Source organism: Nerophis ophidion, linkage group LG13 (assembly GCF_033978795.1).
Source record: "Nerophis ophidion isolate RoL-2023_Sa linkage group LG13, RoL_Noph_v1.0, whole genome shotgun sequence".
In the NCBI taxonomy this organism is placed as follows: Eukaryota; Metazoa; Chordata; class Actinopteri; order Syngnathiformes; family Syngnathidae; genus Nerophis; species Nerophis ophidion.
The window spans coordinates 6810256-6830255 of NC_084623.1; the positions used below are offsets into that span (position 1 = coordinate 6810256).

The window sequence follows — 20000 nt, forward strand, 5'->3', positions numbered from 1 at the left end:
ATTAAATATATAAATAGCTTGTTGTGAAAAATTAGTTGGAATTTCAGAAGAAAAATGTCACAGTTTCACAAGAAAATCTTGGAATTTTGGTAGTATTATATTACAAGTCGTAATTTTGCACAACCCAAGCTAAAATTTTACAAGAAAACTGAACATTTGTGCATTATTATGATGAAAGTTGGAATTCTATTTAATAATTCACAATTTTACAATAAATGCTTGGAATTTGGGCAATTTTATGAAAAGAGTCGTAATTTTTCTCTACAAAAGTCACAATCTTCAAAGAAAACTGTCACATTTTGGCAATTTTATAATAATTATATAACAATAATCACCGGTCCTCGTATGTAAGGTACTTTTCCTCGTTGGTGTCTCAAGAAGGGTAGAAATACAAGTACACACACACTCGCACACACACACACACACACACTCATTTTTGTATTTCTTACCTTCTTCAGACCTGAGAAAAATGCCTACCTCTTTAAGACTGCCCTTTCTAGATATATAAAGTTGTGTATTTATAACATTAGATATACATACATATATGCTAATATGAAAAAGCTTCTTATCTTGTCGTAATTTTACAATAACAGCTTAAAATTTTGGCAGTTTTATGAAAAGAGTCATAATTTTACTCCACAGAAGTCACAATTGTATAAGAAAACTTTCAAATGTTGACAATATTGTGATAATAATCTGAATTTTATCTGGAAAAATGATGACAAAAAATAATATATATATTTTTTTAAATTTCACTATTTTACAAGAATAACCCAAAAAATTGGCAATATTGTGGAAAAAAGTCAGATTTTTATTTGACAAATGTCACCATTTTTGCATTGAAAGGTAATAATGTTACATAAAAAAATAATAATTTTACGAGAAAACATTGCAATATTACAGAAAGAGAAAATATAATCAGAAATTGTTCGTTATTTTATAAGAAAAGAGTCAACACATTCTGAGAAAAAGTTAATTTATTTGTTTTTGAATATTTTGTTTGTAATTGTTTTTTAATCTTCATCATTTACTTTATGTTATTACAGTAAGTCTCTTTATACATATATATTTGTAATTATTTTGGCCAAATTTCTTACACACACTTGTTATTTAATCTGTTGGCCAGAGGGCGCGCACTTCAAATTTTAACACACACTTGTTATTTCATATGTTAACCAGAGGGGGAGCACTTTTAAAACCGACACACCATCAGTTTGAAAAATCCTTCCTTTTTGGGACCACCCTCATTTTGATAGATTTCCCCACCAGGGGGTGCAAATGAGACAATCTCTATTAGATGCGATAGTTTTCGTTTTGGGACCACGATGTATGTCCTGACTTGTTCACACCTCCTCATATGGAAGCTACTTTTCCATGTTGATGTCTCAAGAAGGGTGGAAGTACAGGAACACACACACACACACACACACACACACAGAACACACACACACACACACATTTGCACACTTGCACACTTGCACACTTGCACACTTGCACACTTGCCTGTCTCTTCCAACCTTCTGGGGACGCGGACCGGAGCCACAAACTGTTGGCCAGAGGGGGCGCACATTAAATTTTTACACACACTTGTTATTTCATACGTTAACCGGAGGGGGAGCACTTTTAAAACCGACACACCGTCAGTTTGAAAAATCCCTCCTTTTTGGGACCACCCTCATTTTGATAGATTTCCCCACCAGGGGTTGCAAATGAGACAATCTCTATTAGATGCGATGGTTTTCGTTTTGGGACCACGATGTATGTCCTGACTTGTTCACACCTCCTCATATGGAAGCTACTTTTCCTTGTTGATGTCTCAAGAAGGGTGGAAGTACAGGAACACACACACACACACTTACACACTTGTCTGTCTCTTCCGACCTTCTGGGGACGCGGAGCGGAGCCACAGTCGTGCTCGCTCCCCGGGTTTCCATCAGTCGTCGTTTGTTGGCACATTGCTTCCTCTCGCTTCCTCTCAGGCTGTCACTTAGCGACCAAAGGGTATGAAATTCAAACTCTATTACCTTTCCCTCTTTTCCCAACTCGGGCGTTGCCGTCTGTCCGGTTAAGCAGATTACCTCGACAGTTTCTGTTCAGACGGTGGAAACATGGTGTGGCTCTCAAATGAAATCATTTGCATGCAGAGCGCTTCACAGAGTACTCGGTACGATTCAGAGTTACTCCGCTTAGTCGGCGTGAGCAGTTGGTTGTGAAATTATAACTCAGCAATCTGTCCTGAAACTCAGCAGTAAATACGGATATATTTTTTCCCCGACTGTGTGCTAATTTGCCATATCTTGTCCATCTGTGCAATTATCAGTGTCAATTAGAAATCATGTCACTTTTACCAGCTAAGTTTCCTGTCAGATCCTTTGTTTCCAAACGTTTGCCAGACAGTTGGAAGGATGCTGCATCCTGGGTAATTTTCTGGCATTTAACGCTCACCAGACTCTCCGTCAATTAGATGGACAGCACATGCTTAAGCGTGTCTTAATGAAATTAAACAATGGATGTCCGCTAATTTTTTGCAACTTAACGCCAAAAAAATGGAAATGCTGATTATCGGTCCTGCTAGACACCGACCTCTATTTAATAATACAACTTTAACATTTGACAACCAAATAATAAAACAAGGTGACTCGGTAAAAAATCTGGGTATTATCTTCGACCCAACTCTCTCCTTTGAGTCACACATTAAAAGCGTTACTAAAACGGCCTTCTTTCATCTCCGTAATATCGCTAAAATTCGCTCCATTTTGTCCACTAAAGACGCTGAGATCATTATCCATGCGTTTGTTACGTCTCGTCTCGATTACTGTAACGTATTATTTTCGGGTCTCCCCATGTCTAGCATTAAAAGATTACAGTTGGTACAAAATCTGGCTGCTAGACTTTTGACAAGAACAAGAAAGTTTGATCATATTACGCCTATACTGTATATACCTTTATATACATATATACGTACATATATAACTATACTGGCTCACCTGCACTGGCTTCCTGTGCATTTAAGATGTGACTTTAAGGTTTTACTACTTAAGTACAAAATACTACACGGTCTAGCTCCATCCTATCTTGCCGATTGTATTGTACCATATGTCCCGGCAAGAAATCTGCCTTCAAAAGTCTCCGGCTTATTAGTGATTCCTAGAGCCCAAAAAAAGTCTGCGGGCTATAGAGCGTTTTCCGTTCGGGCTCCAGTACTCTGGAACAGTTCGAGATGCTACCTCAGTAGAAGCATTTAAGTCTCACCTTAAAACTCATCTGTATACTCTAGCCTTTAAATAGACCTCGTTTTTAGACCAGTTGATCTGCCGCTTCTTTTCTTTTTTCTCCTATGTCCCACCCTCCCTTGTGGAGGGGGTCCGGTCCGATGACCATGGATGAAGTACTGGCTGTCCAGAGTCGAGACCCAGGATGGACCGCTCGTCGGGACCCAGGATGGACCGCTAGCCTGTGTATCGGTTGGGGACATCTCTACGCTGCTGATCCGCCTCCGCTTGGGATGGTTTCCTGTGGACGGGACTCTCGCTGCTGTCTTGGATCCGCTTTGAACTGAACTCTCGCGGCTGTGTTGGAGCCACTATGGATTGAACTTTCACAGTATCATGTTAGACCCACTTGACATCCATTGCTTTCGGTCCCCTAGAGGGGGGGTTGCCTACATCTGAGGTCCTCTCCAAGGTTTCTCATAGTCAGCATTGTCACTGGCGTCCCACTGGATGTGAATTCTCCCTGCCCACTGGGTGTGAGTTTTCCTTGCCCTTTTGTGGGTTCTTCCGAGGATGTCGTAGTCGTAATGAGTTGCGCAGTCCTTTGAGACATTTGTGATTTGGGGCTATATAAACAAACATTGATTGATTGATGCTTTCGGAAGTGTACTCGCACTTCCATCACAGCAAAACTTTGAGGGTATACAACTGTTTTACAGGGTGACTTTTTAGTATTCTAGCTACGAAACCCAAAACCAGTGAAGTTGGCACGTTGTGTAAATTGTAAAGCTTACACTTGTTGCTTGGAGTGTGAATCAATCAATGTTTATTTTATTTGATGAAGAATCCATACGAGTACGAACGCTATGGAGAAGATAGAAACGCACTTTTACCTCCGGTTAAAAGCACTATAAGCATGGAAATACAGTGCATGTCGGTGCATTTGCTTGTGATTTATTAAACCTATTTCTAGTTTGACCGTCGGCGAAGAAAAAAATCATAAAATAGCTGTAACATTTTATAAGCCACAGGGTTCAGAGCGTAGGAAAAAAGTAGTGGCTTATATTTCGGAATTTAGGGTAAATGCTAACAATACTAGCGTCATTACATTAGGATAGCATTCAAAAATATGCATCAAAACACTGATACAGACATCACACATGGGGCTTTTTGGTAAGTATGAGTTGGTTTAGTTATATTGGAAAACTTCATTAAGTCTACCCAAAACTTGGTGAGGATTTCAAATCATCACCGGCATGTTTATACAGTATATACTGCACACCTCTATGTACGTACAGTCATCTGGAATCCCATATCCCGACAGTACCTTTCTTCCCATGCGGATCTTTGCACTTGTCGTGTACGCAGGCACCCCAGGGTGACCATTGGGAGAGCAGGCAGGGGTGCTGGCAGGGGATGGAGCAGTTCTTGACGGCCGGGGGAGGTTCCTGACCGGCGCACAGCCTGGCAGTCACTGGTCGGGACACTGTGCAAACAGAAGTGAAGAATTAAAGGAGCAATATGTAACAACGTCATGTCAAGTCACCATTAAATGGCCTTGATATGTCAAAAGGCGTTAATACATCATGTTATTTTCTGATAGTTCAGCTGGGATATGCTCATTTCCAAATTAGATTTACAGCCCCGAAATATTAGTGTTTTCATGTTGACGCCCCGCCCTCCACCGTTTGACCAATTAGAAAGTCTGTGAGTGTGTCACATCCAGGTTGCCAGTTATGCACCACCCTTTTTGTCTAGCTAATGCCACTGGTGAAGTTACTAAACATGTCAGACCTTAGTAGATTTAAAAGGCCTCCTTACCATTCTCAACTCATTCATGACAAAGCCGGGAACAAAATGAGGATCTGTATCGGGGATGCCTTTGAAAGATGGAGGCGATTGAGGAACTGAATTGAACTTGGTCACTTCTTCCTTGATAGGTAAGTCAGGCATTTACCTTTTCTTATTACTTGTAATAAATGGAATGTCATTTGGTATGTACACCATATTGTCCAATATCTTGTCTAACAAAGATAGTATGTTGCTTCAACAAATGCTTAGGATCAAAGCATTATCACACTAGTGTATCTTATATCATGATAAATGATTTATTGGATTTTTTATTAACATTAAAAATAAAAAATAAATACTGCTTGACTTATGATTTTGTTGTCAAAGTTATCCATCAAATTTTACACAGGGAAAATGACAACACTTTTGACGGTTAAAAATGGCGGCTGACCCGCCAGAATTTTACCGTCAAAATATCAATAGTGCCAATTGTCTTTTAACAGTAATAACACTGTAATAACATCAACTATCGATTTAACAGTATAAAAATTATAATAGAATATTGGCATCTCAGTTGCCAGATTTTGATCGTAAAAAACAGCGCTACCGTTTTTTCCATTTACAGCGATATGCTGTAAAAAATAAAAATAAAACATTTGAAAAAAAAACTGCACATTTTATTGTGTATTTTTGGTGACTTTAGGGGCCAAGTTTTTTTTTAAACTGCAAAACATTTTTTTTTAGTAAGTAAATAAAACGGTGGAAATGGATGGATTTAACAGTAAAAAAAAATAAAAATGAAATGGATGGATGATGGATGGATGGATGGATGGATGGATGGATGGATGGATCAAACAGTAAAAGAATAAATAAATGGCGGATTAGTTGCCAGACTTTTATCTTAAAAAATATAAAAAAAATTACCTTTTTTCACTATGCTGTGAAAAAAGAAAAAAATAAATAAAAACTTTAAAAAAAAGCACATTTTATTGTGTAGTTCTGGTGACTTTTCCAAATTTTTCTAAACTGCAAAATCTGCATTTTTTGAATTATTTTTTTTCTACAACGTATATGTGGAGAGGCATAGCCAACGGGCCGACGGCGGGGCAGGACAAGCTGTGGCCCTGCTCAAGATGGCGGCCAGGAGGCGGAGAATGCGGCGGAACTAAGAGGCGGGGCGTGCCGGGAGCGACGCCGCAACAATTGAGATCAGGTGCGTGGCACACACTGCCTATCTCCTCGCAGTGTATAAAAGGGGAGAAGGAGGAAAGATCAAGGAAGAAGAGGTGGAGTGTCCGCAGCGACAGAGAACAGCACAGAAGAAAGCGACAAAACGGCAGCTGAAAAGCAGACCGGGACGAGCAGCGGAGGAGGAGCTGAAAGAGCGACCCGACCGACACTCAAGCTTTATTGAAAAATAAAGAGTCAAACCTGTGCTAAAGAGATGTCCTTCCTGGGTGGTCCACGCAACCCACACTACGACGGCAAGAGTCATTCACAGTAAATTAAAAGATATAAATAATAATCATTTATATTTATATTTATATATTGTTACGATGGGGCCCTCTGAGGGCAACCCTAACTGCAATGTGGCCCTCACTGAAAACAAGTTAGTTTCTGTGTTCCAGAAAAACAGTTTAGAGTAAATCAAGCTGTAGTAAAATGGATGGATGGATGGATTGTGATCCGTAATTGGAGATATCTGCCAGTTTTGTAAGACAAGTTATTTAGTCGGGGGTAAAAGCTACTATCACTTCTGGCGGACTGATTGTCTCCTCGGAGGCCGATTGCTTTTCATCAAGCTCGCTGGAAGGCTGGAAAAAGAGCCAATCAAAATGGGGAAAGGGTCTGTTGATGGCGGCATTTTTTCAAGTGGCGCTTCGCACCGTCTTACCGGAAGATTGTGAATATGTTCCTAAATCGGGGCATCAAAATATCCACTGGAAGCGGGCTTCTTTCACGGTCACTTAAAGGGGAAGTCAACTTTTTTGGGGGCATTTTGCCTGTCATTCTGTTACTATGCATTCTAAGTCATAACATACAGCAAATAAGAGGTGGCTAACAATGCAGGAAATGGGAGTACTTTAACGAACAACAAACCCCTGTCGACAATACTCCATTTACATTCCGTGACCTGAATATCGACCAAGTATTAGCAATATTGTTTTTAAAAGCGCTGACACGGACAAAATACTTTTAGCTGCGCCGTGATCACGGCTAAAATAAGCAAATATTTGCTAAAAAATCACAACGTTTTCCAGTTGGAATGTACATTTTTTATTGTATTTGCAGTGTATGTAATTAATTATAAATTGAAAAGGATTCCAGTACTCTGGAATGCCCTCCCGGTAACAGTTCGAGATGCTACCTCAGTAGAAGCATTTAAGTCTCACCTTAAAACTCATCTGTATACTCTAGCCTTTAAATAGACCTCCTTTTTAGACCAGTTGATCTGCCGCTTCTTTTCTTTCTCCTATGTCCCCCCCTCCCTTGTGGAGGGGGTCCGGTCCGATGACCATGGATGAAGTACTGGCTGTCCAGAGTCGAGACCCAGGATGGACCGCTCGTCGGGACCCAGGATGGACCGCTCGCCTGTATCGGTTGGGGACATCTCTACGCTGCTGATCCGCCTCCGCTTGAGATGGTTTCCTGTGGACGGAACTCTCGCTGCTGTCTTGAATCCGCTTGAACTGAACTCTCGCGGCTGTGTTGGAGCCACTATTTATTGAACTTTTACAGTATCATGTTAGACTCGCTCGACATCCATTGCTTTCGGTCCCCTAGAGGGGGGGGGGTTGCCCACATCTGAGGTCCTCTCCAAGGTTTCTCATAGTCAGCATTGTCACTGGCGTCCCACTGGATGTGAATTCTCCCTGCCCACTGGGTGTGAGTTTTCCTTGCCCTTTTGTGGGTTCTTCCGAGGATGTCGTAGTCGTAATGATTTGTGCAGTCCTTTGAGACATTTGTGATTTGGGGCTATATAAATAAACATTGATTGATTGATTGATTGAAATCTGTCATGTCCTGGTGATCATGTTTAGTTTAGCTATGTTCTGTTTGGTTTTTGGATTTTGTCAGTTCCTGTTTTTTTTTTCACTCCCTGCTTTGTTTCCATGACAACCCGTTAGTTCTCACCTGTCCTCATGTCACGCACCTGATTCCTTTGGACTCATGCACCTGTTGTCAATCACCACATCACTATTTAAGCCTGCGGTTGCCAGGCAGTCTACACACCCTCGTTATTCATGCTGATGGTCCATGCCGCTCTTTTTCATGCTCTTCCAAGTAAGTTTTCTTTATTTATGCCATAGTTTGCAAGTTTTGTTTTATGTCCATAGTTTGTGCGAGTTTTGTGTTTATAGCCTTTGTTTTTGTAGTATTTTTGAGTGTTAAAATTAAAAGATGTCATTACCGTCGCGCCATGCTTCGCACCTCGGCAAAACAATCCGCACCATAGTCCTAGTCTTGACAAAATCATTGTAATCTGTTTTTATTTACCATTTACACAACGTGACAACTTCACTGCTTTTGGGTTTTGTACACAGCCGGGGTCGGCAACCGGAGCTGCATGCGGCTCTTTGATGTGAATTATACTTATATAGCGCTTTTTCTCAAGTGACTCAAAGCGCTTTACATAGTGAAACCCAATATCTAAGTTACATTCAAACCAGTGTGGGTGGCACTGGGAGCAGGTGGGTAAAGTGTCTTGCCCAAGGACACAACGGCAGTAACTAGGATGGCGGAAGCGGGAATCGAACCTGCAACCCTCAAGTTGATGGCACGGCCACTCTACCAACCGAGCTATACCGCCCCGATGTGGCTCAGTCGCATAATAGCCGACCCCCCCGATTATTCTGGTGGGTTTCCGGATGTTAAAGTCTCTCCCAGATATCACTCGAAGTAAATATTCTCCGATATTCACCCGGGCTAATTTATTGAGGGCGTGCCGTGTTGGCATACTTGCCAACCCTCCCGGATTTTCCGGGACACTCCCGAAATTCAGCGCCTCTCCCGAAAACCTCCCGGGACAAATTTTCTCCCGAAAATCTCCCGAAATTCAGGCGGAGCTGGAGGGGGCGTGGCCTCCAGCTGAGTGAGGACAGCCTGTTTTCACGTCCGCTTTCCCACAATATAAACAACATGTCTGCCCAATGACGTTATAACTGTAGAATGATCGAGGGCGAGTTCTTGGTTTCTTATGTGGGTTTATTGTTAGGCAGTTTCATTAACCTTCCTCTTGTGTTAGCTTTCTGTTAGCATCTCTTATGTTAACGGGTCGGTTTTGACCCATGTCTTAAATCAAATGTAAAATACACTAAAAACAATTATCTATCATCCAATTTGTTTCTCATCTCTTGGTTACCTCGTTAGGCTTCCTTATCCTTGAAAATATTGGTTTTAATATTTTTGGTTTGGGCCATTGGGCCTTATTTTGTCAGTATACCCCTCAATTTCAATTTTTAAAAATGGTAAAACGAACCTCAAGAGAATCATATGCATAAAAAAAGGTTGTTGTGTTACCTAACTATTACTAAGAGTATTAGAACACATCTCTTAAATAAATGTGTTTTATTCATTTTTTCATTTTAAGAATTTTAACTATAGTAACATCTATGGTGTTACGGGTCAATTTCGACCCATGTATATTTACTTCAGGAAAAAGGCTAAAAATTATTTTTTGCAGCAACAGAAATCCAACATCAAACAACAATAACCAATTAAGCAAATGAAACCAAGAGAAATAGATTACTAGTTACAAAACTGATAAAAAAACAAAATCAGAGTGGCAAAAAGTGACACTTTTAGTGTCCGTCTTTTGTTTGTTTTTGTACAGGATAACAAGGTAAAATGAGACTCCACTAAAGCTCACATGATTGGGAGAGGAGCTGGCTGTCAGTGTGTTCAGTTTTGGCTCTTATCATTGCTTTATCATCTTATTTGTATAACTGGGTCGAAACCGACCCTAACAACACCAAGGGCATAATTTCTACCAGAGCATTTTATAATTTAGTGAAAAAAATTAAAATGTTTTATTTTGTCGACGAAGAGGTTCCTGACAGTCAAAAAGCTTTGATGCAAAAAAATAAATGTATGTGGTGTTTTTATGCATTTAAAAACTAAAACACTAACACAAGACGAAGGTTAATGTCCTCCCAACCCGGTAACAACACACAACAACAGCAGTCAGGTTTACGTCTACCTTAAAGCAGTTTGTCTGCCGTAAACAGCAATGTTGTGACACTCTTAAACAGAACTATACTGCCATCTACTGTACATGCATATGGTTAGAAAAATAGTGAGAGAGAAGAGAACAAGGATGGACAATTCAACCCATAACTCAACAATGAGTAGATGAGGGTTATGTGTGTGTATATGTGTAAATAAATGAACACTGAAATTCAACAATTTCTTTTATTTCTATATATATATATATATATATATATATATATATTTATTTTTTTTATATATGAAGTATGTGTGTTGGCAATGCCTTTAATGTCCTCTAAAACATGTCGTCGCGCCCGATGTTACACAATACAACTTGCGTGCCGGCCGGTGACACGTAGTATTCAGCCTCTGTTAACACACAACAGTGACTGTGAATTGTGAATTATATTTATATAGCGCTTTTCTCTAGTGACTCAAAGCGCTTTTACGTAGTGAAACCCAATATCTAAGTTACATTTAAACCAGAGTGGGTGGCACTGGGAGCGGGTGGGTAAAGTGTCTTGCCCAAGGACACAACGGCAGAGACTAGGATGGCGGAAGCGGGGATTGAACATGGAACCCTCAAGTTGCTGGCACGGGCCACTCTACCAACCGAGCTATACCGCCAAGGCATTCTTGGTCAACAGCTGTACAGGGGCGGCATAGCTCGGTTGGTAGAGTGGCCGTGTCAGCAACTTGAGGGTTGCAGGTTCAATTCCCGCTTGTGCCATCCTAGTTACTTTCGTTGTGTCCTTGGGCAAGACACTTTACCCACCTGCTCCCAGTGCCACCCACACTGGTTTAAATGTAACTCAGATATTGGGTGTCACTATGTAAAGCGCTTTGAGTCACTTGAGAAAAGCGCTATATAAATATAATTCACTACAGGTTACACTGAGGGTTGTGATATAAACACTCTTACTAATATGCGCCACACTGTGAACCCACACCAAACAAGAATGACAAACATTTCGGGAGAACATCCGCACTGTAGCACAACATAAACACAACAGGACAAATACCCAGAATCCAATGCATCCTTAACTTATACACCCCCGCCCACCTCAACCGACGCATAAAGGGATTTTTTTTTTTTCACGCAACTAAAGCATATTTTCTCTAAAACGTGACCACATTCACATATTTGGCTCAGGTGAACATGCCGGGAATATTTCACCGTGGAGCATAGCTGACATTGTTTGTCGAGGAGAAAAAAAAAAACCCACGGGGGTATTTTCCCTGCCCACAACGGAGCATTTTTTATTTAATCTAATATTCCAGCTTGATGCACCTCCGCACATCAAATTTCCATTTAAATGAGAGCCCCAAAGAGAGATGCGGCAAATGTCCTTTCTGCATAATGCCTTCTTACTCCGAGTCATTTTACACGCTGTTTGATCTCCAGTGCGAGGGGGGGAGGGGGTTGGGGGGGCGACTAACACGCGTGCTTAAACACGTGGATAAAGTGCACATAACATTTATCGCCTTTGTGCGGGCGATGATTACAGCGCGATAGACATCCAACGGCAGTAAATTGTTTTTCGAATTAGTCGAGCGAGAGAGGCGTCGGGAGCCATGGCGTCGGTTTACATGGCTGGAGGCCGCGGCGGCGGCGTCGTACACGCCGCGGCTAAAGCATTCATCTTGTTTTTTTTCCCACGCTTGCTGGTGCACCGCACACTCGGAAGTGAAGTGAATTATATTTATATAGCGCTTTTCTCAAGTGACTCAAAGCGCTTTACGTAGTGAAACCCAATACCTAAGTTACATTTAAAGCAGTGTGGGTGGCACTGGGAGCAGGTGGGTAAAGTGTCTTGCCCAAGGACACAACGGCAGTGACTAGGATGGCGGAAGCGGGAATCGAACCTGCAACCCTCAAGTTGCTGGCACGGCCACTCTACCAACCGAGCTATGCCGCCCTGACCTCCGAGCATTCTGCATGGGGGCGCGTTGTATACTTATTTATGTGACAATTGGACCTAACTTTCATCCATCCATTTTCTACCGCTTACTCCCTTTCGGGGTCGCGGGGGGCGCTGGCGCCTATCTCAGCTACAATCTATCTGTGTTGGCCCTGCGATGAGGTGGCGACTTGTCCAGGGTGTACCCTGCCTTCCGCCCGATTGTAGCTGAGAACTTTCATCACACGGACTGATTATAATGTGTGGTTATGTCAAATTGTTGAGCCCATACATTTTTAATCATAATACAAACCCCGTTTCCATATGAGTTGGGAAATTGCGTTTGATGTAAATATAAACAGAATACAATGATTTGCAAATCCTTTTCAACCCATATTCAGTTGAATATGCTACAAAGACAACATATTTGATGTTCAAACTGATAAACATTTTTTCTTTTTGCAAATAATTATTAACTTTAGAATTTGATGCCAGCAACACGTGACAAAGAAGTTGGGAAAGGTGGCAATAAATACTGATAAAGTTGAGGAATGCTCATCAAACACTTATTTGGAACATCCCACAGGTGTGCAGGCTAATTGGGAACAGGTGGGTGCCATGATTGGGTATAAAAACAGCTTCCCTGAAAATGCTCTAAAGGATATCACCACATGAAATCAACATTGAATGACCGTGACCTTCAATCGGACGGCACTGTATCGAAAACCGACATCAATCTCTAAAGGATATCACCACATGAAATCAACATTGAATGACCGTGACATTCGATCACACGGCACTGTATCAAAAACCGACATCAATCTCTAAAGGATATCGCCACATGAAATCAACATTGAATGACCGTGACTTCCGATCAGACGGCACTGTATCAAAAACCGACATCAATCTCTAAAGGATATCACCACATGAAATCAACATTGAATGACCGTGACATTCGATCATACGGCACTGTATCAAAAACCGACATCATGTAAAGGATATCACCACATAAAATCAAGATTGAATGACCGTGACCTCCGATCAGACGGCACTGTATCAAAAACCGACATCAATCTCTAAAGGATATCACCACATGAAATCAACATTGAATGACCGTGACTTTCGATCACACGGCACTGTATCAAAAACCGACATCAATCTCTAAAGGATATCGCCACATGAAATCAACATTGAATGACCGTGACTTCCGATCAGACGGCACTGTATCAAAAACCGACATCAATCTCTAAAGGATATCACCACATGAAATCAACATTGAATGACCGTGACATTCGATCATACGGCACTGTATCAAAAACCGACATCAATCTCTAAAGGATATCACCACAGGAAATCTACATTGAATGACCGTGACCTCCGATCAGATGGCACTGTATCAAAAACCGACATCAATCTCTAAAGGATATCACCACAGGAAATCTACATTGAATGACCGTGACCTCCGATCAGACGGCACTGTATCAAAAACCGACTTCAATCTCTAAAGGATATCTCCACATGAAATCAACATTGAATGACCGTGACCTTCGATCAGACGGCACTGTATCAAAAACCAACATCAATCTCTAAAGGATATCACCACATGAAATCAACATTGAATGACCGTGACCTTCGATCAGACGGCACTGTATAAAAAACCGACATCAGTCTCTAAAGGATATCACCACATGGGCTCAGGAACATTTCAGAAAACCACTGTCACTAAACACAGTTGGTCGCTACATCTGTAAGTGCAAGTTAAAGCTCTACTATGCAAAGTGAAAACCATTTATCAACAACATCCAGAAACACCACTGGCTTCTCTGGGACTGAGATCATCTAAGATGGACTGATGTAAAGTGGAAAAGTGTTCTGTGGTCTGACGAGTCCACTTTTCAAATTGTTTTGGGATTTTTTTTCGACATCGTGTCATCCGGACCAAAGGGTAAAGCGAAGTTGAAATGCCAGCATCTGTGATGGTATGGGGGTTCATCAGTGCCCAAAAATTAAAATACAACAGCGGAGACCCCGGACTGTTGAACGACTGAAGCTCTACATAAAACAAGAATGGGAAAGAATTCCACTTTCAAAGCTTCAACGATTAGTTTCCTCAGTTCCCAAACGTTTATTGAGTGTTGTTAAAAGAAAAGGTGATGTAACACAGTGGTGAACATGCCCTTTCCCAACTACAAACATAATACATTAAAAAAAAAGGTAGAACTGCACAGGTTTTAACAAATGTTAATTCTTGCCATTTAAACACACACCTTTGCTCATGTGAATGGTTTTCTTTCGCTGAATCGTTTTTGGAGGTTTATGGTCTCGCTAGGACACGACCAACACATGTTTTGTGTTGGTTCCAGAGCAGCTTTGGACAACGAAACACTTCAAACTGCTGCGGTAGCGGAGTTTCTACAAGACTCGCCAGGCTTTCTTCATCCCCCCCATGAACAAATGACAGAGTGTTTACATGAAACGCTCTTCTGGAAATCGATGACGACTACTTAGCGCCGCGGTTTCAGGGCGTAAGGTGTCAGCCCGGCTCGTCTCTCGGTACGCAGTAAACAGTGCGAGGGCTTTATCTATTTTCATGCCACACGGGGGTTTGCTGTCTCTCATTACGGATTAGGTTTTTAAATGAAACTGCTTGGCCGATGGGTAAGTCGCTCCCAGGAGAGTCTACTGTAGCCGGAGATAAGCTTTGATATACTTTGAACAAGCCTAAGCTTTCGCCATCACTTCTTGCTCTTCATTCCCCGTGTCTGCGCGGACGGAATGTCTTTGTTCTTCTCCGAGCTGAGCTCAGCGGTGATGACGGGCGGGTTTTGTCTTACCTTCCTTCCTGTGATTCGGAGCTGAGTCATCGGCAACTTGAACACAGTAGGGCTTCCTGGTCTGGATGCCGCCTCCGCAGAGACTACTGACGTTTGCCAGACGCCGGTCCAGCTTGCTCAGCAGAGGTGAGACCAGACATGCGTCCCAGTCCGTGGTCCTCCACTCGTACCTGAAACGCACCACATATATGCAGACCTAGTTTACGTACAGTTTTTGTCATTTGCATGATCAAACAGGGAACTTCACTTCAGTTAAAAGAGATTGCTGTTCCGAATTGTCTAATATTCATCGATCTTCTTCCGTTTATCCGAGGTCGGGTCAGGGAAACCCAGACTTCCCTCTCCCCAGCCACTTCGTCCAGCTCCTCCCGGGGGATCCCGAGGCGTTCCCAGGCCAGCCGGGAGACATAGTCTTCCCAACGTGTCCTGGGTCTTCCCCGTGGCCTCCTACCGGTCGGACGTTCCCTAAACACCTTCCTAGGTAAAGCGTTCAGGTGGCATCCGGACCAGATGCCCGAACCACCTCAGCAGCGACTTTACTCTGAGTTCCTCCTGGATGGCAGAGCTTCTCACCCTATCTCTAAGGGAGAAACCCACCACCCGCTTGTACCCGTGATCTTGTCCTTTCGGTCATAATCCAAAGCTCATGACCATAGGTGAGGATGGGAATGTAGATCGCCCGTTTTTTTTGAGAGCTTTGCCTTCCGGCTCAGCCCCTTCTTCACAACAACGAATCGATACAACGTCCGCATTACTGAAGACTCTGCACCGATCCGCCTGTCGTTCGCACGATCCACTCTTCCCTCACTCGTGAGCAAGACTCCGAGGTACTTGAACTCCTCCACATGGGGCAAGGTCTCCTCCCCAACCCGGAGATTACACTCCACCCTGGAACCATTGACTCGGACTTGGTGGTGCTGATTCTCATCCTAGTCGCTTCACACACTGCTGCAAACCGAACCAGTGACAGCTAAAGATCCTGGCCAGATGCAGCCATCAGGACCACAGCATCTGCAAAAAGCCACCAAACCGGATCACCTCAACACCTTGACTGCGCCTAGAAATTCTGTCCATTAAAGTTATGAACAGAATAGGTGACTAAGGGCAGCCTTGGTGGAGTCCAACCCTCACTGGAAACGGTTCCGACTTACTGCCGGCAATGCGGACCAAGCTCTGACACTGATCTTACAGGGAGCGGACCGCCACAATAAGACAGTCCGATACCCCATACTCTCTGAGCACTCCCCCACAGGACTTCCCGAGGGACACGGTCGAATGCCTTCTCCAAGTCCACTGAAAGAACAGATACTCAGATTTCAAATTTGAAAATTAGAATTTTGATTTTATCAGCTCCACCACTACTAGATGTTAAATTGGAGGTAAATTTAATGACATCGTAATTCCGATAATTGATGTGTACAGAATTTGGTACTTCTATAGGCACTGACGAAAATTCCGTCCGTACTACCGGCCGTCGATTTGCGCAAACAAAACGGTGCCATATTTAGATACCTTTGCGGCTCGTTACGTCACGTCTAATTGCAGATTGGTCTCTGGCTCAAACACTCGGGTAGAACTACTTCTCAATTTTCAATGCCCACAAAGCAATTATGCCTTGTATAGAAAACGCTCGAAAATACAGCAAGGCTACGCTTTTCCAAATTGGACTAGCTTGATGCTAATTTACATTGGCTTTGCCATAGACATGCTAATGATTAGCATTAGCAGTTTTGCATGGGGATTTTGACACCTCCAAATGTAGTAATGAAAACTACAACGAAGATGCACGTTACAATCAAACCGCTAGTGTGTAAAAAGTGCAATACTTACAGTATAAAGGCACACCATAAGAATAAAGACAGACATTCAACTTAATGCCCGCCCCCTCACTCCTCGTTGCAAGTCTTGAGTTGTATGTCGTAATATGCATATGTGCTTTTCTTTTTTTTTTCTTGGCTAATATAGGAAAACTAGTTTGTTTTTTTTAGAATTTCGTGGGTGTGACTTATACACCAGTGTCGCTAATATATGAAAACGTGTTTTTATCTTCTAGAATTTAGTGGGTGTAGCATATATGCCAGTGCCGCAAGGAAAGAAAATGTGTTTTTATTTTCAAAAATTTTGTGGGTGTGGCATTGACATTGGTGCGGCTAATATATGAAAACATGTTTGTTAGCTTTTTAAAAAAAGTTGTATTATTTATTTAGTTGGTGCGGCCTAATGAAAATGTGTTTTAGCCTAAATAATATAGTGGGTGAGGCTTACATAGCGGTGCGGCTAATGTATGAAAACACGTTTTAAACTTTTAAAATTTGGTGGGTGCGGCTTATATGCTGGTGTGGCTAATGTACGAAAACGTGTTTTTATCTTCTAGAATTTAGTGGGTGAGGCTAATATGCCGGTGCGCCTAATGTATGAAAATATGTTTTTATTTTCAACATTTTTATTATATATACTGGTGCGGCTAATATACGAAAACATTTTTGCTGGTTTGTTTGTGTTTGTTTGTTTGTTCAGTGGGTGCAGCCTATACACCGGTGCGGCTAATATATGAAAATGTGTTTTTAGCATCAATTTTATAGTGGGTGCGGCTAATGTATGAACAAGTGTTTTTATCTTCTAAATTTTTATTGGGTGCGGCATATATACTGGTGCGGCTAATATATGAAAACATGTTTGTTTTTTTGTGTTTGTTTGTTTGTTTAGTGGGTGCGGCCTATACACAGGTGCGGATAATATATGAAAACAGGGTTTTTAGCATCAATTATATAGTGGGTGCGGCTAATGCATGAAAACATGTTTTTAGCTTCAATAATATAGTGGGTTCGGCTTATGTGCCAGTGTGGCTAATGTGTTAAAACATGTTTTTAACTTCTAAAATTTGGTGCAGTTCGGGTAAAATATGAAAACGTGTTTTTATCTTCTAAAATTTAGTGGGTGCAGCTTATATACTGGTGTGGCTAATACATGAAAACATGTTTTTAGCTTCAATAATATAGTGGGTGTGACTTATGTGCCGGTGTGGCTAATGTGTTAAAACATGTTTTTAACTTCTAAAATTTAGTGCAGTGCGGGTAAAATATGAAAACGTGTTTTTATCTTCTAAAATTTAGTGGGTGCGGCCTATATACTGGTGTGGCTAATACATGAAAACGTGTTTTTAGCTTCAATAATATAGTGGGCGCGGCTAATGTATGAAAACATGTTTTTAATTTCTAAAATTTAGTGCAGTGTTGCTTATATGTAAAAATGTGTTTTTATCTTCTAAAATGTATTCGGTGAAGCTTGTTTTTAGCCCCTAAAACTTTGTGGGTGTGGCTTACATACTGGTGCGGCTAATGTATGAAAATGTGTTTTTATCTTCTAAAATGTAGTGGGTGCTGCCTATATACTGGTGTGGCTAATATATGAAAACAAGTTTGTTTGTTTTTGTTTTTTTAGTGGGCCTATACACCGGTGCGGCTAATACATGAAAACGTTTTTTTAGCTTCAATAATATAGTGGGTGTGGCTTATGTGCCAGTGTGGCTAATGTATGAAAATGTTTATATATATATATATATGCAGCTTGTATACCGGTGCGGCTAATATAGGAAAACTACTTTTTTTTAATGCATTTTATTTATTTAGTTGGTGTGGCTTATACGCCGGTGTGGCTAATATATGAAAACATGTTTTTATCTTCTAGAATTTAGTGGGTGAGGCTTGTATGCCGGTGCCGCTAATGTATGAAAATGTGTTTTTAGCTTCTAAAATTTTGTGTATTTGGCATATATACTGGTGCGGCTAATATATGAAATTATGTTTGTTTGTTTGTTGTTTTAGTGGGTGCGGCCTATACACCTGTGCGGCTAATACATGAAAACTTTTTTTTAGCTTTAACAACATAGTGGGTGTGGCTTATGTGCTTGTGCGGCTAATGTATGAAAACGTTTTTTTAGCTTCTAAAATTTTATGGATTTGGCATATACAGTATACTGGTGCGGCTAATATATGAAAATATGTTTGTTTGTTTGTTTGTTGTTTTAGTGGGTTTGGCCTATACACCGGTGCGGCTAATACATGAAAACGTGTTTTTAGCTTTAATATCATAGTCGGTGCGGCTTATGTGCTGGTGCGGCTAATGTATGAAAACATGATTTTAACTTTTAAAATTTAGTGCAATGTGGCTAATATATGAAAATGTGTTTTTATCTTCAAAATGTCGTGTGTGCGGCTTATATGCCGGTCTGGCTAATATAGGAAAAGTATTTAGTTTTTTTTTTTTTTTTTTAGAATTTATGGGTGCGGCTTAAATACCGGTACGTTAATATATGGACATGTGTTTTTAAATTCTGAAGTTTGGTGGGTGTGGCTATTGTATGAAAACATGTTTTTAACTTTTAAAATGTAGTGTGCGTGGCTAATACATGAAAATATGTTTTTAACTTATAAAAATTAGTGGGTGTGGCTTATAAACCTGTGTGGCTTGTAGTCCGGAAAATACAATACAAATGCACTACCGCTAGTTTATGTTTCTAGGGGGCGGTACGCTAAATAGTGGTCTGCAAAGAAATACCTGGGACAGTGTGGAAGTAAATCCCCCATGATGTTGCAGGCTTCTTTTTCCTCAAGGACAGGACACTGCTTCCCACCTCCCACCGGCATCTGGGTCATGACTCGTGACCGCAGACGGAAACCAGGAGACAGGTCGGCGGATCGGCAGGTCTTGGAGCAGGGATTCCACGAGGACCAATCAGAAGTCTGACAGTCTTTGGGCATCACACAGGCCCGGAAGGTCATGGGGGAGCTGTACTTGGTGCAGAGGCTGCGGGTCAGGTAGACAAAATAAGACCAATCATCTCAACAGCTCCGGTTATTATTCGGTTTCAGGGCAAAGAAGCAGCCACTCTTTGAAATCCAGCAGCTGACATGAAAAGAATGACTTTTTGCACAGTGGAATACACCGGGCAAAAACGCTGACTCGATGAATGCCGAGCGTGTAGATTAGTCATGTAATTACCACTTCTATTGTTTAATGTCGACTGGTAAATTGGCTTGTTTTTTTTTAACCGG

General features: G+C 41.5%; 1 protein-coding gene across 1 annotated transcript in view; it reads right to left on the reverse strand.

Moving 5' to 3' along the window:
• thsd7ba (thrombospondin, type I, domain containing 7Ba) overlaps window positions 1–20000 on the reverse strand; it is a 531947-nt gene that overhangs the window by 264126 nt on the left and 247821 nt on the right. Inside the window, 3 exon segments of the mRNA XM_061918320.1 lie at window positions 4540–4698; window positions 14947–15116; window positions 19504–19752. Of these exon segments, the coding sequence (XP_061774304.1) occupies window positions 4540–4698; window positions 14947–15116; window positions 19504–19752 (578 nt within the window).